At 43.1% G+C, this 25,170-nt stretch overlaps 1 protein-coding gene across 1 annotated transcript in view; it reads left to right on the forward strand.

The window, feature by feature from the left end:
- Positions 1-25,170, forward strand: part of TRIP11 (thyroid hormone receptor interactor 11) — a gene marked incomplete in the record, with an annotated part of 367,784 nt that overhangs the window by 182,944 nt on the left and 159,670 nt on the right. The window contains 1 exon segment of the mRNA XM_053697549.1: positions 19,714-22,701. Coding sequence (XP_053553524.1) covers positions 19,714-22,701 — 2,988 coding nt within the window.

Genomic DNA, 25,170 nt, shown 5'->3' on the forward strand with positions numbered 1-25,170 from the left:
GGACAAGTTCCTAGAGGTCCCGGGGCCCCCCGAAGCTTTTCCTATACCCAAGCGGGTGGCGGATATTGTAAACAAAGAATGGGAAAGGCCCGGCATACCTTTCGTCCCTCCCCCTATATTTAAGAAATTGTTTCCTATGGTCGACCCCAGAAAGGACTTATGGCAGACAGTCCCCAAGGTCGAGGGGGCGGTTTCTACTCTAAACAAACGCACCACTATACCCATAGAAGATAGTTGTGCTTTCAAAGATCCTATGGATAAAAAATTAGAGGGTTTGCTTAAAAAGATGTTTGTTCAGCAAGGTTACCTTCTACAACCAATTTCATGCATTGTTCCTGTCACTACAGCCGCGTGTTTCTGGTTCGATGAACTAGAAAAGGCGCTCAATAAAGATTCTTCTTATGAGGAGATTTTGGACAGAATTCATGCTCTCAAATTGGCTAACTCTTTCACCTTAGACGCCACTTTGCAATTGGCTAGATTAGCGGCGAAAAATTCTGGGTTTGCTATTGTGGCGCGCAGAGCGCTTTGGCTAAAATCTTGGTCAGCGGATGCGTCTTCCAAGAACAAATTGCTTAACATTCCTTTCAAGGGGAAAACGCTGTTTGGCCCTGACTTGAAAGAGATTATTTCTGATATCACTGGGGGTAAGGGCCACGCCCTTCCTCAGGATAGGTCTTTCAAGGCTAAAAATAAACCAAATTTTCGTCCCTTTCGCAGAAACGGACCAGCCCCAAGTGCTACATCCTCTAAGCAAGAGGGTAATACTTCTCAAGCCAAGCCAGCCTGGAGGCCAATGCAAGGCTGGAACAAAGGTAAGCAGGCCAAGAAACCTGCCACTGCTACCAAGACAGCATGAGATGTTGGCCCCCGATCCGGGACCGGATCTGGTGGGGGGCAGACTCTCTCTCTTCGCTCAGGCTTGGGCAAGAGATGTTCTGGATCCTTGGGCGCTGGAAATAGTCTCCCAAGGTTATCTTCTGGAATTCAAGGGGCTTCCCCCAAGGGGGAGGTTCCACAGGTCTCAATTGTCTTCAGACCACATAAAAAAACAGGCATTCCTACATTGTGTAGAAGACCTGTTAAAAATGGGAGTGATTCATCCTGTTCCATTAGGAGAACAAGGGATGGGGTTCTACTCCAATCTGTTCATAGTTCCCAAAAAAGAGGGAACATTCAGACCAATCTTAGATCTCAAGATCCTAAACAAGTTTCTCAAGGTTCCATCGTTCAAAATGGAAACCATTCGAACAATTCTTCCTTCCATCCAGGAAGGTCAATTCATGACCACGGTGGATTTAAAGGATGCGTATCTACATATTCCTATCCACAAGGAACATCATCGGTTCCTAAGGTTCGCCTTTCTGGACAAGCATTACCAGTTTGTGGCACTTCCGTTCGGATTAGCCACTGCTCCAAGAATTTTCACAAAGGTACTGGGGTCCCTTCTAGCGGTGCTAAGACCAAGGGGCATTGCAGTAGTACCTTACTTGGACGACAATCTGATTCAAGCGTCGTCCCTTCCACAAGCAAAGGCTCACACGGACATCGTCCTGGCCTTTCTCAGATCTCACGGGTGGAAAGTGAACGTAGAAAAAAGTTCTCTATCTCCGTCAACAAGAGTTCCCTTCTTGGGAACAATAATAGACTCCTTAGAAATGAGGATTTTTCTGACAGAGGCCAGAAAATCAAAACTTCTAAACTCTTGTCAAGTACTTCATTCTGTTCCTCTTCCTTCCATAGCGCAGTGCATGGAAGTAATATGGACATAGTTCCTTTTGCGCGAATTCATCTGAGACCATTACAACTGTGCATGCTCAGTCAGTGGAATGGGGATTATACAGACTTGTCTCCGACGATACAAGTAGATCAGAGGACCAGAGATTCACTCCGTTGGTGGCTGTCCCTGGACAACCTGTCACAGGGGATGAGCTTCCGCAGACCAGAGTGGGTCATTGTCACGACCGACGCCAGTCTGGTGGGCTGGGGCGCGGTCTGGGGACTCCTGAAAGCTCAGGGCCTTTGGTCTCGGGAAGAATCTCTTCTCCCGATAGATATTCTGGAACTAAGAGCGATATTCAATGCTCTCAAGGCTTGGCCTCAGCTAGCAAAGGCCAAATTCATACGGTTTCAATCGGACAACATGACGACTGTTGCGTACATCAACCATCAGGGGGGAACAAGGAGATCCCTGGCGATGGAAGAAGTGACCAAAATCATTCAATGGGCGGAGACTCACTCCTGCCACTTGTCTGCAATCCACATCCCAGGAGTGGAAAATTGGGAAGCGGATTTTCTGAGTCGTCAGTCATTTCATCCGGGGGAGTGGGAACTCCATCCGGAAATCTTTGCCCAAATTACTCAGTTGTGGGGCATTCCAGACATGGATCTGATGGCCTCTCGTCAGAACTTCAAGGTTCCTTGTTACGGGTCCAGATCCAGGGATCCCAAGGCGACTCTAGTAGATGCACTAGTAGCACCTTGGACCTTCAAACTAGCGTATGTATTCCCACCGTTTCCTCTCATCCCCAGGCTGGTAGCCAGGATCAATCAGGAGAGGGCATCGGTGATCTTGATAGCTCCTGCGTGGCCACGCAGGACTTGGTATGCAGACCTGGTGAATATGTCATCGGCTCCACCATGGAAGCTACCTTTGAGACGGGACCTTCTTGTTCAAGGTCCGTTCGAACATCCGAATCTGGTCTCACTCCAACTGACTGCTTGGAGATTGAACGCTTGATTTTATCAAAGCGAGGGTTCTCAGATTCTGTCATTGATACTCTTGTTCAGGCCAGAAAGCCTGTAACTAGAAAAATCTACCATAAAATATGGAAAAGATATATCTGTTGGTGTGAATCTAAAGGATTCCCTTGGGACAAGATAAAAATTCCTAAGATTCTATCCTTTCTTCAAGAAGGTTTGGAGAAAGGATTATCTGCAAGTTCTTTGAAGGGACAGATTTCTGCTTTGTCTGTGTTACTTCACAAAAAGCTGGCAGCTGTGCCAGATGTTCAAGCTTTTGTTCAGGCTCTGGTTAGAATCAAGCCTGTTTACAAACCTTTGACTCCTCCTTGGAGTCTCAATTTAGTTCTTTCAGTTCTTCAGGGGGTTCCGTTTGAACCCTTACATTCCGTTGATATTAAGTTATTATCTTGGAAAGTTTTGTTTTTGGTTGCAATTTCTTCTGCTAGAAGAGTTTCAGAGTTATCTGCTCTGCAGTGTTCTCCTCCTTATCTGGTGTTCCATGCAGATAAGGTGGTTTTGCGTACTAAACCTGGTTTTCTTCCGAAAGTTGTTTCTAACAAAAACATTAACCAGGAGATAGTCGTGCCTTCTTTGTGTCCGAATCCAGTTTCAAAGAAGGAACGTTTGTTGCACAATTTGGATGTAGTTCGTGCTCTAAAATTCTATTTAGATGCTACAAAGGATTTTAGACAAACATCTTCCTTGTTTGTTGTTTATTCTGGTAAAAGGAGAGGTCAAAAAGCAACTTCTACCTCTCTCTCTTTTTGGCTTAAAAGCATCATCAGATTGACTTACGAGACCTCCTGAAAGAATCACAGCTCATTCCACTAGGGCCGTGGCTTCCACATGGGCCTTCAAGAACGAGGCTTCTGTTGATCAGATATGTAAGGCAGCGACTTGGTCTTCACTGCACACTTTTACTAAATTTTACAAATTTGATACTTTTGCTTCTTCTGAGGCTATTTTTGGGAGAAAGGTTTTGCAAGCCGTGGTGCCTTCCATCTAGGTGACCTGATTTGCTCCCTCCCTTCATCCGTGTCCTAAAGCTTTGGTATTGGTTCCCACAAGTAAGGATGACGCCGTGGACCGGACACACCTATGTTGGAGAAAACAGAATTAATGTTTACCTGATAAATTACTTTCTCCAACGGTGTGTCCGGTCCACGGCCCGCCCTGGTTTTTTAATCAGGTCTGATAATTTATTTTCTTTAACTACAGTCACCACGGTATCATATGATTTCTCCTATGCAAATATTCCTCCTTTACGTCGGTCGAATGACTGGGGAAGGCGGAGCCTAGGAGGGATCATGTGACCAGCTTTGCTGGGCTCTTTGCCATTTCCTGTTGGGGAAGAGAATATCCCACAAGTAAGGATGACGCCGTGGACCGGACACACCGTTGGAGAAAGTAATTTATCAGGTAAACATAAATTCTGTTTTTTCTTCACTCAAGTCCATGTCAGGAGCGATGCTACAAGACTGTCACACTTGAGAGGTCGTGTTTCTGTTCCATAGCATGGATTCTGGTAAGATCGTTTCAATTTACATATGTTGAAAATGCTAGAAGACAGGGTCACAGTGTGACTCCTTTCCATCTTAATAGGAGGAGAGTCCACTGCTTCATTCATTACTTGTGGGAAATAAGAACCTAACCACCAGGAGGAGGCAAAGACGCCCCAGCCAAAGGCTTAAATACCTCCCCCACTCCCCTCACCCCCCAGTCATTCTTTGCCTTTCAGCACAGGAGGTTGGCAGAGAAGTGTCGGAAGATTCGGAGTAGTCTCTTATGGAGGGTAGTACTCTTCGAAATGGGATTGGAGTTTTAAGTAATCCTATCAGCCTCTCAGTGAGAGCATGGATGAAAGTTAGAGTCCGGAGATGCAGGGAGTGTCGTCTCTGCAAAACCATCCCGACTCATGTTATCAGCTCCTTGGCAATCAGCGTTGACGAGTTTCGCTGCCTGCCTTTATTCACTCAAGTCCATGTCAGGATGCTACTAACCTGTCACACTTGGAAGGCCGTGTTCCTGTTCCACTGTGTAGATTCTGGTAAGATCGTTTTGTTTATACACATATGATGACTCAAGAAGACAGGGTCACAGTGTGTCTCCTTTTATCTGTATAGAATCAAGGGTTAATATCCCTGGAAAGGGAATTATTGAACAGGGGGGGATTTATGCATAATATCTTTGTGTTAATGCTACGTCATGTGTGAGATGAGGCTCTAGCAATGTGTGAACAGTCAAGTTTACATCGACGCTGCCCTTTTTGGCGTGTTTTCTCTATAGTGCAGGGGCGGTCCTACATGGCACTCCATGTGACTGGGTGTAGTCTCTTCAACTTCCTCTTTCCTGATCGGCATTTGCGGGAGACGTAACGGTTTCTCCGAGGAGGTTGGTGAGTTCCCTGGGCCATTGGTGTATAAAGGTGCCATTTAATCTTTCTCAGTCCGTATTAAAGGCGCAAGCTATGGAGGACTCTGTTAGAGGATACTCCATCTTTAATTAAATCTAATACCTGTGTTAATTGTGAGGAGGTACAGGTTGATCCGCCTGCTCAACTGTGTTCCCCATGCTTTGATAAGATTGCAATATCTAAAAAGAATAAGATAATTAGTACTACTGAGCCGTCCACCTCTGAGGGTTCTCCGACCCGCGAGGTGCGTTCCCATCATTCATCTCTGATTACACATGTAGCTCCCTAAGGCCCTACTAATCCTCCCATGGGAGGGGCCTCGTGGCCGCCAGATTACGCTTCCCAGTTGCAAGAGGCGGTTTCTTTGGCCTTCCATGCCCTACCATGCTCTGCGAAGCGCAAGCAAAGGGATAGACATAGCCTTCCATCCCAGGGGTCATCTACTCTGTTGGATGTCTCTGAGGGATTATCCGATGAGGAGGGTGCTGTCTCTGGGACGGAATCGGTGTCTTCTAGACCTCGGGCTACGGAGGAGTCAGGTTTTAATTTTAAGATGGAGCATTTGCGCTTTTTTTTTTTAAATTCCTGTATGCTTCTTTTTGAAATGAAGCCAAGTCCTCATGGTAATCTCATATCTCAGGGGGGAACCCAGGGCCTGGGCTGACACACTATATGAGAGTCAGGATTCAATAATAGGATCACTCTCAGCCTTTTTTTCTCAAATGTCCGCATTATATAATGACCCTTTTAAACAGGTCTCAGCTGAAAACACACTCAGGTCTTTGAAACAAAGGAGAAATCCAGTAGAGAATTATATCACCCAGTTTAAGATTTCTGCTCGCGACTCTGAGTGGAACGAAGTCTCTCTCAAGACCCAGTTTCGCTCAGGCTTATCTGAGGAGATTAAGGACGAGCTCTCACGTACAGGGATCCCTGACTCTCTAGAGGACTTGTTTACTCTTACTATCACCATTGACAGGCGCCTCAGGGAGCGACGATCTGAAAAAGCTGTAACCTCCAAGAATTACTTCCCAGCACCCACCTACCAAAGTAAAGAGACACCTCAACCTATGGATATAGGTTTTATTAAGGGGCCTTTGACACCTCAGGAAAAGTCCAGGAGAAAATTGCACAGCCTCTGCATGTACTGCGCCTGCCCATCACATGATGTGAAGGAATGTCCTGTCCTCTTAAAGAATAAGAAGGGTAAGAGCAGTAGCCCTGCATTCAGTTCCCTAACCAAAACCATTAATACTTTGTTCATAACTACTCCTCTTCTCTTACAGTGGGATCACTCCAGGATAACCACTGAAGCAATTATAGATACTGGTTCTTGTAGGAACTTTATCGATCAAGATTTTGTGAAAAGAAATAAAATTCCTGTTTTGAACAAGCATAACCCAGTCTCTGTCAAGGTCATTGATGGTTCCTTACTTTCTTCTGGTCCTGTCACACATCAAACTATAACACTTCAGGTAACCTCATGCATACAAGCCTCAGAAGCACTCACGTTTGATGTAATTTCATCCCCCATGTTTAATGTCATACTTGGTATACAGTGGCTAACTACACACAAACCTTACATAAATTGGGTTGATCTAAGCCTTATGCCTACCTCAACCATTAAGAAAAACAAAGACACTATTGATCAAGTTTTATTACACACCCTTGAATCTAAGCTACCCGCACACTATTCAGAATTTACCGATGTTTTTGATAAAAAAAGATGCGGAGAGCTTACCCCCACACAGGACCTATGATTGTCCGATTGACCTATTACCAGGGGTAACTATCCCATATGGTCATATATACCCCCTCTCTAAGCCTGAGCTAGAACATCTCAAAAACTACATAGACGAAAACCTCAGGAAGGGCTTCATAAGACCCAGTACGTCTCCTGCTGGTGCAGGGATATTCTTTGTGACTAATAAAGACGGCTCGTTAAGACCTATTATAGATTATAGGGAGCTTAATAAACGTACTCGTAAGAACAGATACCCTCTCCCACTCATTCCTGAGCTGATTGAAAGATTAAGAGGTGCCTCGATTTTCACCAAATTGGATCTCTGGGGTGCCTATAATCTTATACGAATGAGAGCTGGGGACGAATGGCTCACTGCTTTTAGGACCAGATACGGTCTTTTTGAATACACAGTGATGCCATTCGGGTTGTGCAACGCCCCAGCAACATTTCAGTGTCTTATCAATGACCTCTTCAGGGACATTTTGGATATCTATGTAGTCGTCTATCTAGACGATATATAGATCTTTTCTCAGAATATTGAACAACATAGAATCCATGTAAGAGAAGTGTTGACTAGGTTAAGAAAGAACAATCTTTATGCCAAATTAGAAAAATGTATCTTTGAAGCTAGTGAAATAACGTTCCTGGGTTACGAAATCTCTCCTCTTGGCATTAAAATGCAGAATGACAAGGTACAAGCTATTCTTGATTGGCCTGTCCCACAGACAAAGAAAGATGTGCAGCGTTTCCTAGGTTTTTCTAACTTTTATAGGAAATTTATACCTGGTTTCGCTGCCATCACGAAAGCTTTAACTGACCTCACAAGGTTAAACCTTCCCTTCAAATGGTCTACCCATACACAATCTGTATTCGATCTCCTAAAGGCAAGATTCACTTCGGCACCAATACTGCAGTATCCAGACATGGACAAACAGTTCATATTGGAAGTGGATGCCTCGGATTTTGCCATTGGGGCAGTCCTCTCTCAAAGGAAGTCGTTTAAGGAACCCCTACACCCCGTCGCCTTCTACTCCCGGCTCATGCAACCAGCTGAGTTGAACTATCCAGTGGGAGAGAAGGAGTTACTGGCTATCAAGTGTTCATTTGACCACTGGCGACACTTACTTGAAGGTGCCACTCAGCCTACAGTGATATACACAGATCACAAAAACTTACAGTACTTGCAGTCAAATCGAACCCTATCCTCTAGGCAACTCAGATGGAGTCTGTATTTCTCCCGGTTTCTATATGTCATCACCTACCGACCTGGTACCAAAAACGGTAAGCCCGACGCTCTTTCTAGACAGGCACATAGAATAACAATGTCTAATACTCCCTCCACTGTTGTCCCTAAGCATTGCATCCTTGGAGTTCTTACCAACATGATCCCCCTGCTCAAAGAAGCAATTGCCGCTGATCCTTCTCTGCCCCAGACTGACATTGTTATGGACACAGATGGGTTGATCCATAAGGACGGGAAGTTGTATGTTCCATTCTCCTTGAGGCCTTATGTCCTCAGATCTGTACACGATTCACCTTTGGCAGGACATATGGGTGCCGAAAAGACCGCTGAGCTTTTGAAACGGTCATTTTGGTGGTCCTCCATGAATAAAGACTTAAAAGAATTCCTCTTAAACTGTTCAGTTTGTGCGACATCTAAGCATTCGAGACAATTACCTATGGGACTCTTGCAATCCCTTCCAGTACCACGAACGCCCTGGGAAGCTGTATCTATGGACTTCATGGTAGACCTTCCAGTTTCCAATACTTATACTACTATATTGGTTGTCACTGACTTATTCTCGAAGATGGCACACTTTGTTCCCATTCACTCTCTGCCAACTTCCAAACAGACATCTGACTTATTCCTTCAACATGTTGTCCGTTTACATGGGATTCCTAAGATCTTAGTTAGTGACCGTGGAACCCAGTTCACGTCCAAGTTTTGGAAACATCTATGTAAGGCCTTACATATCGATCAAAAGCTTAGCTCTGCATACCATCCTCAGACGAATGGGCAAACTGAGAGGGTCAATCAATGGCTTGAGCAGTATCTGCGCTGCTTCTGCTCACAACAACAGGATACTTGGGCTACTTACTTACCCCTTGCGGAGTTTGCCTATAACAATAACAAGAGCTCTTCTACAGGTTACTCTACTTTCTTCATTAATTATGGGTTACATCCATCGTTCACCTTGTTCACTAGGATCGATACGCCCTGTCCTCAGGTCAACGATCTTATAAACAACATATCGGCATTATTTCCCATTGTACGGGACAACATTCTCCATGCTCAATCCTCCCAACAAAAATACTACAATTTACGCCATCATGTTAGTCCTCAATACACTGTGGGTCAATACGTCTGGCTTTCTACAAAAAACCTAAGGATCACCTACCCGTGTAGGAAACTGGGCAAACTTTATATTGGACCATACCCCATTCTCCGTGTCAACAGTCCTGTTTCTGTTACTTTGAAACTTCCATCTTCTTTCAAGATTCACCCGACGTTTCATGTATCCCTGATTAAACCTTGCACTTCACCTCCCTCCGCTTCATCTCAGCTTGACTCCGACCTCGAAGTTGGTCCTGAGGCTCAGTATGAGGTGCATAGCATCCTGGATTCACGCATCCGTCGTGGGAACCTTTTCTATCTGGTGCATTGGAAGGACTTTGGTCATGAAGATGACTCCTGGGAGCCTGCTTCCAATGTTTCCGCTCCGAGATTGGTTTCCCTTTTTCACAGGCGGAACCCGGATCGCCCTAGACCTTGAACCTCGCTGTGGTTCCTTGTGGGGGGGGGGGGGGGCTGTGTAAGGGTTAACTGACTTTGCTTGTTATTGTTACTGTTTCTTTAACTGAACCTGCCTATTTAAGGCACCTCCTCCCAGCTTCTATTGCTGGTTAATTGAGTTTCTCATGAACACTACGCCGCAACAGGTTCTCTGTTGTTCCTGCCTATTATCTAACTACTGTGTCAGTTTTCCTTTCAGCTATCTACTTGTTCCTGGAGGTCAACTATTTATTTGCTGATTCCCCTCAAGCACGGACTTCAACTACTGAGCAATTCCTGTGCATTCCTACCTGCTGCACTGGCAACTAACACAGTTATCTACAGCTCTCAGGAGACACAGCCTTCTGACAATTACGTCATCAGCTGCAGCCGAGAGCTCCGCTCTGCTTCTCTCACACAAGCAGCTCCAGAGACGCCGGACTGTTCTCTCCTCTCCCCAGCTCAGAGGTAGCCACGCATAACACCAGGTCAGAGTTTATCTATCCGATCTCACTGATTGCTATAAATAGTTTGAACTGTCTGCATAGTGCTCTGTGTTATTACTGGGAACGCTGTATACATCCTGCCTATCGTACCTCATTAACTGTTGTGACTCTTTGCTAACATTTAAGTAGATTCCAGCCACCTGCCTTGGAGATTCAATGTTTACTTAAACTCTGTGAGCATAGGTATTCTGCTGGCACATTTTAACACACAAAAGGCAACCTTACTAATAACTTGGTTTCCTATTGTGTAACAAAACCTCTAGAAAGTATGACCCTGTGCTATATTTACTTCTAATCAATTCTAAACTATAGCAACAGCTTCCAGATTCCTCCTGAATCTTACATCGACATGAAGGAGCGGCCCCCAATCCGTCACTGGATCGCGTAGGGGGCAGACTATCTCTGTTCGCAGAGGCTTGGATGAGAGATGTACAGGATCCTTGGGTTCTAGAGGTTATGACCCAGGATTACAGGATAGGGTTTGACTCATCCGCCCAGGGGCAGATTCCTCCTTTCAAACCTATCCTCAAGTGCAGAGAAGACAGATGCCTTTCTAGAGTGTGTGAGGGATCTCTCATCTCTCGGAGTAATTGTTCCAGTACCTCTAGCAGAAAGTGGTCTAGGGTACTATTAAAACCTCTTAGTAGTCCCAAAGGAAGAGGGCACATTCCACCCAATTCTGGACCTAAAGTGCCTAAACAAGTTTCTGTCGGTCCCATTGGTCAAAATGGAGACAATCAGATCGATCCTGCCCCTATTTCAAGAGGGGCAATTTATGACGACAATAGACTTAAAGGATGCCTACCTTCACGTGCCAATCCACAAGGACCACGTCGGGTGCCTAAGATTCTGGACCAACACTTCCAGTTGGTGGCCCTACTGTTCGTTCTGGCGACTGCACCAAGAGTCTTTACGCAGGTTCCATGGATGGAAGATAAACGAAGGAAAGAGTTCTCTGGTTCCCAGCAACAGTTTGGAGTTCCTGGGTACGATAATAGATTCCATATCTAAGTAGATATTCTTGACAGATCAGAGACGTTCCAAGATTGCGTCCAGCTGTCTTGCCCTTCAGACCTCCTCAAGGCCATCTGTGGCCAGGTGTATGGAGGTGATTGGGCTCATGGTATCCAGCATAGATGTCATTCCATTCACCAGGTTCCATCTCGGACCTCTTCAGTTATGCATGTTTAGACAATAGAACAACAGATCTCTCTGGACATCCGATTGAGGGAATCCCTTTCTTGGTGAATCCGTCCGGGACAGCTGGCCCAGGGGACATCCTTCTTGAGGCCATCCTGGGAGATTGTGACCACGGACGCAAGTCTATTAGGATGGGGAGCTGTTTGGGGTGCCAGAAGGGCACAGGGCAGGTGGACTCAAAAGGAGTCGACTCTACCAATAAATATTCTGGAACTTCGAGCGATATTTAACGCTCTGAGGGCTTGGCCCCACCTGGGGTCGTCCCGATTCATCAGATTCCAGTCGGACAACATTACTTCGGTGGCTTACATAAACCATCAGGGGGAACGAGAAGCTCCCTAGCCATGAGGGAAGTATCTTGGATCCTAGAATGGGCAGAGACTCAATTGTTTGCTCTCAGCGATCCACATTCTGGGTGTGGACAACTGTGAAGCAGACTTTCTCAGCAGACAATCGTTTCATCCAGGGGAATGGTCTCTCCATCCTGAGGTGTTTACAGAGATCTGCAACAGATGGGGGATGCCAGAGATAGACCTCATGGCATCCAGACTCAACTTTAAGCTACCCAGATACGGGTCCGTTTTTGTTTATTCAGTGTCCTGTAGAGCTTAGGTATTTGTTCCCACAAGTATTGAATGAAGCAGTGGACTCTCCTCCCATTAAGATTGAAAACATAAGTTATGCTTACCTGATAATTTAATTTCCATTTGTGGGAGGAGAGTCCACTGCTCCCGCCCGTTTGCTCCGGTGGGCGGACCTAAATTTAATATTATTCTTCTGGCACCATTTATACCCTGATATTTCTCCTACTGTTCCTTCTTCCCTTGGCAGAATGACTGGCGGATGAGGGGAGTTGGGAGGTGTTTAAGCCTTTGATTGGGGTTTCTTTGCCGCCTCCTGGTGGCCAGGTTCTTATTTCCCACAAGTAATGAATGAAGCAGTGGACTCTCCTCCCACAGATGTAAATGAAATTATCAGGTAAGCATAATTTATGTTTTTATCTTAATAGATTCATGGGTTAATATCTCCTGAGGGAGGTTATTGAACAGTGGGGATTAATCAAATGTGATGCTTTGATTTTTATGCTGCTTTGTGCGAGATTTCATTGGGCTCATAGACTGTTAGGTGGCTGGAACATACAGGTAGCCCTCAGTTTACGCGTGGGTTAGGTTCCAGAAGGAATGGTTGTAAATCGAAACCGTTGTAAATTAAAACCCAGTTTATAATGTAAGTCAATGGGAAGTGAGGGACTTAGGTTCCAGGCCCCTCTCAAAATTGGCATAAGTAACACCTAATACATTTATTTTTAAAGCTTTGAAATGAAGACTTTAAATGCTAAACAGCATTATAAACCTAATAAAAATAAACACACAACACAATATATAATTAAACTAGATTTAATGAACAAAAACATTTGCTAAACAGCATTATAAACCTAATAAAATAATCACACAACACAGACTTTACTTGCATTTTTCTGCAAACAGTTCTTTCTATGCATTCCAATCTGGACTGATTTATAGACAGGAAGATCTTGTTCCTTTGCAAGCTGCTTGATGGCTCAGGTCTGGTTAAACTGATTAATTTCAGCTTGCTTGGCTTGCATATCTTTGCTGCAACACAAGCAGACAGCTTCACCTACTAGCTATTTTAATCAATGCACTGCTTCTCAATGCTTTTCAATAGCAGTCACATGACTGAAAAAAAGGGTGTTATTCTGAAACGGTGCAAATTGAACCGTTGTAAACCGAGGGCCACCTGTACAGGTTTTTTACTTTTACTTTGAACGTTTATCATCTTGTAGCTTGGCACGCTTTTTCTTATAGCAGGGGCGGTCTTGCCTTGCGCACCACGTGACCTGCTGCCAGTTGAAACAAGTATCCCTTATGCTGAAATTTTTTTCTGAGAAAAGTTTCCATCTTCTTATCCATCGGCTCTCTGGTCACCTCGGTTGCTGGAGCTACGGCCTACTGGTGCCACTCCTTATCGGATTTGATCGAGGTGGAGGGTCCCCTTGATGTTATCCAAGAAAGAATTAAGGCTTTGAGAATTGCTAATTCTTTTATCTGTGATGCAAACATGCAGATCATTCGCCTTAAATGCTAAGATTTCTGGTTTTTCAGTGCAGACCCGTCAGGCGCTCTGGCTGAAATCCTGGTCTGCGGATATGACTTCTAAGTCTAGATTTCCTTCCCTTCCTTTTAAGGGAAATTTTTTATTTGGTCCAGGCCTGGACTCCATTATCTCCACGGTTACAGGCGGCAAGGGTGCCTCCCTACCGCAGGGTAAAAAGAACAAGTCTAAGGAACAAGGCTCTAATTTTCGTTCCTTTCGTTGTGAGAAATCCCAACGACAGCATTCCTCTAAGCTCGAGCAAGCCAAGAGTATTTGGAAGCCGGCTCCGTCCTGCAATAAATCCAAGCAGAGCAAGGGACCAAGTCGGCATGAAGGGGTGGCCCCCAATCCGGCGCTTGTTTGTGTAGGGGGCAGACTGTCGCTGTTTTCAGACGCTTGGTTCAGGGACGTGCAGGATCCATGGCTCCTGGATGTCATAGCTCAGGGATACAAGATAGGTTTCAAATCTCAACCACCCAAGGGCAGATTTCTCATTTCAAGCCTGTCTTCAAAGCCAGAAAGGAGGGAAGCCTTTCTGGGGTGCGTGCGGATGTGTCCTCCCTAGGGATCATTGTCCCGGTTCCTTTCGAAGAAAGAGGTTTGGGATACTATTCAAATTTGTTTGTGGTCCCAAAGGAGGGCCCGATTCTGGACCTGAAATGTTTAAACAAGTTTCTAAATGTCCCCTCATTCAAGATGGAGACAATAAGGTTCATCTTTCCTCTAGTTCAGGAAGGACAGTTCATGACCACTATAGATCTGAAGGATGCTTACCTTCATGTGCCAATCCACAAGGATCACTTCCAGTTCCTAAGGTTTGCGTTCCTGGACCAATTTATTGCACCTCCGGTTGGTCTAGCTACTGCTCCAAGAATCTTTACAAATGTTCTAGGGGCTCTTCTGGCCGTTGCCAGAACCCGGGGTATAGCAGTAGCTCCCTACTTGGACAATATTCTGGTACAAGCACCATCTTTTCGTCTGGCGGAGGACCATTCAGTATCTCTTCTCTCTTTTCTTCGATATCATGGATGGAAGATAAACTTAGAAAAGAGTTTTCTGATTCCAAGCACCAGGGTAAAATTCCTGGGTACTATAATAAACTCCATATTCATGAGGATATTTCTAACAGACTAGAGACGTTGCAAGCTAGCTTCGGCATGTCTTGCCCTCCGGACCTCCTTAAGGCCATCTGTGGCTCAGTGTACGGAGGTAATTGGTCTCATGGTGTCCAGCATGGACATAATTCCCTTTGCCAGGTTCCGTCTCAGACCATTACAACTGTGCATCCTGAGGTAGTGGAACGGCGATCATTCGGATCTGTCTCAACAGATTTCCCTGGACAACCGGTCGAGAGAATCACTCTCTTGTTGGCTCTGTCCAGATCATCTGTCCCGAGGGACATCCTTTCTAAGACCATCCTGGGAGATTGTGACTACAGACTTGAGTCTATCAGGATGGGGAGCTGTTTGGGGGGGGCACAGGGCCTGTGGTCTCAGGCGGAACGATCAACATTCCGGAACTTCGAGCTATCTTGAATGCTCTGAAGGCTTGGCCTCTTCTGGATTTGTCCCGGTTTATCAGATTCCAATCAGACAATATAACCTCGGTGGCTTACATCAACCATCCGGGTGGAACAAGATGCTCCCTAGCAATGAGGGAAGTATCTCAGATTCTGGAGTGGGCGGAAACCCACAGCTGTTTGCTCTCAGCGATCCACATTCCGGGTGTGGACAACTGGGAAGCGCATGTTCTCAGCAGACAATCCTTTAATCCATCCCGAGGTGTTTGCGGAGATATGCTACAGGTGGGGAACACCGGAAATAGACTTCATGGCATCTCGTCTTAATACCAAACTACCCAGATATGGGTCGAGGTCCAGGCATCCTCAGGCGGAGCTAATAGATGCATTAGCAGTGCCTTGGAGGTTCAATCTAAAATACCTTTTCCCGCCGTTACCACTCCTTCCTCGTGTAGTGGCTTGCATTAAGCAGGAGCAGGCATCAGTGATACTGATTGCTCCATCGTGGCCGCGAATGATGTGGTTCGCGGATCTAGTGGGGATGTCATCTCCTCCATGGAAGTTACCTTGTCGCAGGGATCTGCTGGAACAAGGTCCTTTTGTTCATCAAAATCTAGATTATCTGAGGCTGACTGCGTGGAGATTGAACGCTTAGTCCTAACCAAGAGAGGATTTTCTTAGAGATTTATTGATACTCTCAATCAAGCTCGTAAGCCGGTTACTCGTTGCATCTATCATAAGGTGGGGAGAACCTATTTATTCTGGTGTAAAGAGCATGGATTCCCCTGGCATAAAGTTAAGGTTAAATAAAGAGAGAAGCGCTCAACCTGGGAGCGAACATAAGCATAATAGCTTGTTCTATGGCTAGTTACCACCCAAGAGGCAGCCTCTTTTTGCTCACCATGTGGCTTTCACAGAGAAGAACTTTCCTGAAGCGTATCAGTCTGATACAGACCTCACAGTACAGTCCAGCCCTGAAATACCAGGCAATCCCTCTTTGAACGAGAGAAACCGCAAAACCCCAAACGTACGTTTCGGCCTATTGTGTGCCTCGTTAGTGAGGTGCAGCCATATCCCTCTAGGCACACTGAGCAACGGGTCCACGTCTGGATTCCCGCATCACACTTAGGGAGACTTCCCTAAGTGTCCTGATTTGCATAAATAAAAAGAGAGAAGCGCTCAACCTGGGAGCGAACAAAAGCATAATAGCTTGTTCTATGGCTAGTTACCACTCAAGAAGCAGCCTTTTTTTGCTTCTCTCTTTTTATTTATTCAAATTATGACTCTTAGGGAAGTCTCCCTAAGCGTGATGCAGGAATCCAGACGTGGACCCGTTGCTCAGTGTGCCTAGAGGTATATGGCTGCACCTCACTGACCAGGCCCACACTACGCCGAAACGTACGTCTGGGGTTTTGCAGTTTCTCTCGTTCAGAGAGGGATTGCCTGGTATTGCTGGACTGGGCTGGACTGTACTGTTAAGTCAGGATCAGACTAATATGCTACAGGAAAGTTCTCTGTGAAAGGCACATGTTGAGCAAAAAGAGAGGCTGCTTCTTGGGTGGTAACTAGCCATAGAACAAGCTATTATGCTATTGTTTGTTCTCGGGTTGAGCACTTCTCTCTTTTTATTTATAAAGTTAAGGTTGCCAGGATCCTATTGTTTCTCCAGGATGGACTGGAGAAGGGTCTTTCTGCCAGTTCCCTGAGGGAACAGATTTCAGCCCTGTCTGTTTTACTGCTCAAGAGGCTCTCAGAGCTTCCAGATGTACAGTGTCTTGTTAAGGTTCTGATTAGAATCAGGCCCGTGTTCAGATCTAAGGCTCCTCCCTGGAGTCTGAATCTTGTTCTTAAGGTTTTGCAGCGGGCTCCGTTTGAGCCTATGCATGTATTTGCCATTAAGTTGTTATCCTGGAAGGTTCTTTTTCTACTGGCTATTGCTTCTGCGTGCATAGTATCTGATATTGCCGCCTTACAATGTGAGCCTCCTTATCTGGTGTTCAATTCTGATAAGGCTGTCCTACATACTAAGTTAGGGTTTCTTCTTAAGGTCGTATCAGATCGCAACATCAATCATGAGATTGTGGTTCCTTCATTGTGTCCTAATCCTTCTTCTTTGAAGGAACGTTTGCTTCATAATTTGGACGTGGTTCGAGCTTTGAGGTTCTATCTTCAGGCTACTAAGGATTTTAGACAAACTCCATCCTTGTTTGTTGCCTATTCTGGGAAGAGTAAGGGGCAGAGGGTCTCTGCGACTTCCTTGTCTTTTTGGTTAAGGAGTGTTATCCGCTTAGCTTATAAGACAGGGGGACATAAGCCTCCTCAGAGAATTACGGCTTATTCTACCAGAGCTGTGGCTTCCTCTTGGGCCTTTAAGAACGAGGCCTCTGGATCAGATTTGTAAGGCGGCTGCCTGGTCCTCCTTACACACTTTTTCTAAATTTTACAAGTTTGATGCTTTTGCTTCTGCTGAAGCAGCCTTCAGGAGAAATGTTTTGCAGGCTGTGGTGCCCTCAGATTAGGGTCTGCCTCTTTTTGTCCCTCCCGTTTTCATTCAGTGTCCTCTAGAGCTTGGGTATGTTTCCCAACAGTAAGGAATGGTGCCGTGGACTGTCCTTATATTAAGAAGGAAAACATAAATTATGCTTACCAGATAATTTAATTTCCTTCTGTATAAGGAGAGTACACGGCCCCCGTTCATGTTCTCCGATGGGTGTCCCACTAAATTATATTTTTCTTTTGGCACCTTTTATACCCTGATATTTCTCCTACTGTTCCTTGTTCCCTCAGCAGAATGACTGGGGGATAGGGGAAGTGGGGGGAGGTATTTAATTAAGCCTTTGGCTGGGGTGTCTTTGCCTCCTCCTGGTGGCCAGGTTCAGTATTTCCCAACAGTAAGGAATGAAGCCGTGGACTTTCCTTATACAGAAGGAAATTAAATTATCTTGTAAACATAATTTTGTTTTATTCTGCTTGCAGAGTTTTCTGAGCTTCAGCTCTGCAGTGTGATTCCCCGGACCTTATTTTTTATGCAGATACTTCGTACTAAATTGGGTTTTCTACCTAAGGTGGTGTTGAAACCTTAATCAGGAAATTGTTGTTCCTTCTTTTTGTCCTAATCCTCCTTCTCATAAGGAATGTCTTTTGCATAACTTGGATGTTGTGCGCGCTCTAAAATTTCAATTACAAGCTACTAAAGATTTTGGCAATCTTCAGCCATGTTTGTTGTTTTCTCAGCAAAGCGTAAGGTTTAGAAGGCCTCTTCTAATACTGTCTCTCTGGTTGAGAAGTTTGATTCGTTTTGGATTTGCAACGCGGCAGCATGGTCCTCTCTGCATACTTTTTCCAAATTCTACAAATTTGATACTTTTGCCTCGACTGAGGTTTCTTTTGAGAGAACGGTTCTTCAAGCGGTGGTGCTTTCTGTTTAGGTCCTCCTGGCTTTTTCCCCCTCCCTGTTCATTCCGTATCCTCTTGCTTTGGGTATTGGTTCCCACTAGTAATTGGAATGACGTTGTGGACTCTCCATGTCATAGGAAAGAAAACAAAATGTATGCTTAGCTGATAAATTTCTTTCTTTCCGGACATGTAGAGTCCGACCCCGCCCTCTTCTTATTTATAATTCGGCAGTTTTTTTGAGTAAACCTCAGTCACCTTTTCACCCTTGTGTTTCTTCTTTTTCCTTTTTTCTTCGACTGAATGACTGTGGATTATGGGTAAGGGAAGTTAACAGCTTTGCTGGGGTGTTCTTTGCTTCCTCCTACTGGCCAGGAGTTGAATATCCCACTACTAATTGGAATGACGTTGTGGACTCTCTATGTCTGGAAATAAAGAAATTTATCAGGTAAGCATAAAGTTTGTTTTTTTGGTTTGATGTCCCTTTAATGGTGTTGCCCAATATGTTGGTACCATATAAATTGATGATAGAAGTATTTTTATAGTTTTACATCAATCTTCATTTGTAAATTTACTGTTAAAGGGACATAAAAGAACAGTAAAATGCTATTGCATGCTAGAGCATTTTGTTATTTCGCTGTTGCTTGCATATAATTGTGTTTAAATCTAAAAGGGGTTACATACATAGTTGAAGGAACATGAAACACATTTTTTTTCATGGGTAAGATAGAGCATAGAATTTTAAACCACTTTCCAATTTGCTTCTGTTATAAAATTTGCTTAATTTTCTTGGAATCCTTTGTTGAAGAAGCAGTAATGCGCTACTGGGAGCTAGTTGAACGCATTAAGTGAGCCAATATCATGAGGCATATATGTACAGCCACAAATCAACAGCTCCTGAGTTTATCCATGTATAATTTTAAACAATAGATACCAAGACAACAAAACAAATGAGATAATAGAAGTAAATTGAAAAGATGTTTAAAATAACATGTTCTATCTGAATTATGAAAGAAAAAAATTGTCGGCTCCGAAGAGGCAATGCAATGGCGACCCTGATGATCTGAGCATAGTTGATGATTGCTGGCTATGCAAATATGTGGTCTCTGATTTGTTCAGTAGCCGTGTTTTAACTACTTTTTAACCCCTTTGAGTTAGTTAAACATGCAGTTCTCTTCAAGCACACAATTCCAATGCATTAGAAGATTTTATTATTGTCTTTTTGTGTTGCTATTAAACTGTTACTGTCATAAGAAAAGAAAAACTGTGTTGTGCCATTGTGATTTTTATTTTTGTTTATTACAGCATCTGTTATTAATGAAGGAACAACTATCCAATCAAAAAACAGATGCCACAAACAACATTGCTCAGTTGAAAGATGAGTTGCAGAGTGAAGAGGAGCTAAGGATTAAAGCTGAATCTGAAAATGTAGAGATTAAAAAACATCTAGAAACGCAGCAAGAGATACTGAGTAAGCGTGAATTTTCACTTAACAATTTAAACATAACCAATCATCAGCTTACAAATAAAGTCCAAGAGTTAATGGATCAGCTTAAAAGTGTAGAGACCTTCAATTCTACTATTAATAAAGAAAAGCAAGAACTTCAGGAGGTTGTAAAACAACTGAAAGAGGAACTCTCCACTCTGGAGCAAGAATCAATTTCTAAATCCCAGGATCAGAGAGAGAATGGGAGTGAATCTGAGATTGTAATATTGAACGATCAGCCTTCAGATCTCAAGCAGTTAAATGAAGAGTTGGAAAAGGTAATATGTGACCTCAAAATGGAGAATGAAATGCTCCTTTCAACTCAAGAACAGACAAAACTGCAGTTGGAAGTGACCACTGCTGCTAGCAGTAAAGATTTACTTGAGAAACAGATGGTGATAGATGCTTTGAGAATGGAGAAAAGCCACCTTGAGTTAGAGTTGAACCAGTTTGAAAGCCAGTTGACTTTGCAGGCTCAGAAATATGAGCGCACAATTGAGGAGCTTTCCAGTGCCCAGAAAATGGACACATCTGCATTGCACAGGGAGCACGATAGACTTGTCAAACTGAATCAGGATAAAGATTTTCAATTATCTGACCTTAAAAGTACAATTGAGCAAATAAAATCTGACCACGAGGAGTCCAAGGAGATGCTGACCAGCAGTTTAGAGGGGCAAAAGCAGCTTACAGAGCTACTAAGGGAGAAAGAGACATTCGTTGATGGTCTTAAAGAAAAGAATTCTGCTCTACAAAGAGAAATTGAACAGCTCTCAGTTACTGCTAAAGAATGCAATTTATTACGACAGAATATTGAAGAAAAGGAAAGATTACTTGCACTCATGAAAGAAGACAGTAGCCACCTAAAAGAAGAAATCGAGCATTTAAAGGATCAGCAGAACAGATCTCAACCAATTGCTGAGCCTAAAACATTAGATATTATTACAGAGCTTGAGGCGGAAATCACACAACTTAATCAAATTATAAAAAAATATGAAGAAGAGCTGCAACTTCAGAAAAAGTCATCTGAAAGGCAGAATCTGAATACAATTCAACTTCAACAGACATTGCAGGAGAAGGCTAAAGAATTGGACACTGCTAAATTCCAGCATAAACAAATGGTAGATACTTATGAGAAACTTCTGTCTGAAAAAGACAGTGAAATTAGTAGCCTGCAGCAAACAAATGAACTTATCAGCTCACAGTTACAAAACGAGCATTTAATCCAGGCGGTTTCTTCAGTTATACTACAGGAAGACAAAGTAGAAACAATTAATGGAGAGAATGGTAATGAGAAACACGATCTGTCTAAGTCTGAAATTGAGAAACTGGTGAAAGGTATCAAGGAGAAAGACTTGGAGATTAAAATGCTGAATGAAAAGAACGTTACTTTGACAAAACAAATTGATCAGCTGTCTACTGATGAAGTTGGCAAACTTCTTCAAGTTATACAACAAAAAGACTTAGAAATACAAAGTCTTCATGCAAGGTTCTCTTCGGTGAATTATACCCAAGAAGTTGTTTATTTGCAACAGCAGTTACAAGCTTATGCTATGGAAAGAGAGCAAGTGCTAGCAGTTTTGAGTGAGAAGACGAGAGAAAATAGTCAACTTAGAACAGAGTATCACAAAATGATGGATGTGGTGGCAGCGAAAGAGTCTGCCCTATTGAAACTACAAGATGAGAATCAAAGACTATCACATAGTCAAGGGGATGGTGCTCAAGAGATGTTTAGAGAGACAATCCAGAACTTGTCTCGAATTATTAGAGAGAAGGATATTGAAATAGATGCCTTAAGTCAAAAATGTCAGACACTGCTGACCGTCCTCCAGACATCGGGTAACAGCAGCGAACCAGGGGTTGTAAATAGTAACCAGTTTGAAGAACTATTACAAGAACGAGACAAACTTAAGCAGCAAGTAAAGAAAATGGAAGAATGGAAGCAACAGGTGATAACCACTGTACAGAACATGCAGCATGAGTCTGCACACCTCCACGAAGAACTGCATAGACTCCAAGGACAGGTTGCAGTGGATAGTGATTCGAGTTCTAAGCTACAAGTAGGCTACGGTAGCCTAATTCAAAGTTATGAAGAAAATGAAACAAAACTCAAGGGCCTCTTTTTAGAGTTGACTAATGTACAGCATAGTATAGGAGAACTTAATAATACAAAAGACGTTCTCCTGGGAAAACTTGATACAGTACAGTTACAAGCTGGTACATCTGCTGCTATTCTTACATCAGGAAGTTCTTTGTCTGAACAGAACAGTGATCAGTTTACAAAACGTTTGCAAGAATATGAGCAACTGAAAGTCTTGATACAAGAGAAAGATGCCACCATAAGAACACTTCAGGATAACAACCAAAGATTGTCTGACTCCATGGCCTTCTCTTCAGAGCGTGATCGGAAGGGTCAGGAAGACTCGATTTTGGAACTAAAGCAGGTTAAAGAGAAAAATGATATTTTACAGAAGTCACTTAAAGAAAAGGACATTTTGATAAAAACAAAAGGTGACAAATTAAATTCTGCAAATGAGTACTTAAGGAACAAAGAAAATGAAAATGAGCTTTTGAAACAAGCTGTCACTAACCTAAAGGAAAGGGCTCTAATTTTGGAAATGGATGTCCGAAAATTAAAGGAAGAGAATGAAAAAGTTGTGGATAAGTGCGTGGAGAAAGAGACTGAGTTCCGGGCCTTGCATGAGACCAACATGCAGTTTTCAATGATGCTCAGGGAGAAGGAATTTGAATCTCAGTCCATGAAAGAAAAAGCTTCTGCTCTTGAAAATCTTTTAAAAGAAAAAGAACAGGTTTGTGCACATATATAATATTTTCTCTTTAGTTTGTTTTAAAGTGAAACTGTCTTTCCCTTATGGGGAGCAAAGCTTTCTCTGAAAAATACTTAATGCAAAACTAAATTACCTTGCATGATTAAGGGCATTTTAGAGGTAATGGTATAATTAAGCTAAAAGTACATACTTACCTTGCTTAAGAGCCTAATGGCCTTTGAATACTCACTCCTGTGCATTATGCAGGTAGAGTCATTTGGTGGTTGGGTGTATGAATTATTACTTCATTACTTCTAACAATCCCATAATTATGTACAGTCTGTAATGTTTTATTAGGACAATCCTAAGGATTGAGTCTAAAAATAAATAAAAGCTACTGTAACCACATTTAATGAGCCACCTTCTACAAAGTCAAAATCAATTATGTTCTGTGCAGGAAATAAATTGATCTAGAACTGTTTATAAAGAATTAACTTCTGTATTAAACGGCTATAATAGTTGAAAGGATTATTTAGTTTTTTAGAGCATGTAATTTTAATGGGACAGTCATCTATATTTTTAAACAATAAAAAAATAAAGTAAGCACCTTTACTACCCATTCCCTAGCATTGTTATATTAATATGCTTTATAACCTCTGTTTTCCTGTTTCTAAGCCCCTGCAGGCCACCTCTTACCATATAGATAACATTATGCTCACGCCTGTGGAGAATGATTATTGTTATACAAGAGTAGATTCAATCTTGTAAAACTGCACACACTTTTTATATGATGTATGGAACTTGGATTAGCCATTTCCAAATACCACTTATGATGAAAATATTTGTTCCAGCCTCAGAGTTTTTTTAAAAAGAGGCCTTTATTGTTCCATACCAGGTTCCAGGAAAAAAAAACAACAACAATGTTTTGGGCATACAATTAGACCTTAATCATGTCTTTTTTCTGGACCCTGGTATGGAACAATAAAGGTCCCTTTCTCCAACATAGGTGTGTCCGGTCCACGGCGTCATCCTTACTTGTGGGATATTCTCTTCCCCAACAGGAAATGGCAAAGAGCCCAGCAAAGCTGGTCACATGATCCCTCCTAGGCTCCGCCTACCCCAGTCATTCTCTTTGCCGTTGTACAGGCAACATCTCCACGGAGATGGCTTAGAGTTTTTTAGTGTTTAACTGTAGTTTTTATTATTCAATCAAGAGTTTGTTATTTTAAAATAGTGCTGGTATGTACTATTTACTCTGAAACAGAAAAGAGATGAAGATTTCTGTTTGTATGAGGAAAATGATTTTAGCAACCGTTACTAAAATCCATGGCTGTTCCACACAGGACTGTTGAGAGGAATTAACTTCAGTTGGGGGAACAGTGAGCAGTCTCTTGCTGCTTGAGGTATGACACATTCTAACAAGACGATGTAATGCTGGAAGCTGTCATTTTCCCTATGGGATCCGGTAAGCCATGTTTATTAAGATTGTAAATAAGGGCTTCACAAGGGCTTATTAAGACTGTAGACTTTTTCTGGGCTAAATCGATTCATTATTAACACATATTTAGCCTTGAGGAATCATTTAATCTGGGTATTTTGATAAGTTTATATCGGCAGGCACTTTTTTAGACACCTTTCTCTTTAGGGGCTTTCCCAAATCATAGGCAGAGCCTCATTTTCGCGCCGGTGTTGCGCACTTGTTTTTGAGAGGCATGACATGCAGTCGCATGTGTGAGGAGCTCTGATACATAGAAAAGACTTTCTGAAGGCGTCATTTGGTATCGTATTCCCCTTTGGGCTTGGTTGGGTCTCAGCAAAGCAGACACCAGGGACTGTAAAGGGGTTAAAGTTAAAAACGGCTCCGGTTCCGTTATTTTAAGGGTTAAAGCTTCCAAATTTGGGGTGCAATACTTTTAAGGCTTTAAGACACTGTGGTGAAATTTTGGTGAATTTTGAACAATTCCTTCATATTTTTTCGCAATTGCAGTAATAAAGTGTGTTCAGTTTAAAATTTAAAGTGACAGTAACGGTTTTATTTTAAAACGTTTTTTTGTACTTTGTTATCAAGTTTATGCCTGTTTAACATGTCTGAACTACCAGATAGACTGTGTTCTGAATGTGGGGAAGCCAGAGTTCCTTCTCATTTAAATAAATGTGATTTATGTGACAATGACACTGATGCCCAAGATGATTCCTCAAGTGAGGGGAGTAAGCATGGTACTGCATCATTCCCTCCTTCGTCTACACGAGTCTTGCCCACTCAGGAGGCCCCTAGTACATCTAGCGCGCCAATACTCCTTACTATGCAACAATTAACGGCTGTAATGGATAATTCTATCAAAAACATTTTAGCCAAAATGCCCACTTATCAGCGTAAGCGCGACTGCTCTGTTTTAGATACTGAAGAGCATGACGACGCTGATGATAATGGTTCTGAAAGGCCCCTACACCAGTCTGATGGGGCCAGGGAGGTTTTGTCTGAGGGAGAAATTTCAGATTCAGGGAAAATTT

This window comes from Bombina bombina, chromosome 1 (assembly GCF_027579735.1).
Source record: "Bombina bombina isolate aBomBom1 chromosome 1, aBomBom1.pri, whole genome shotgun sequence".
NCBI lineage: Eukaryota > Metazoa > Chordata > Amphibia > Anura > Bombinatoridae > Bombina > Bombina bombina.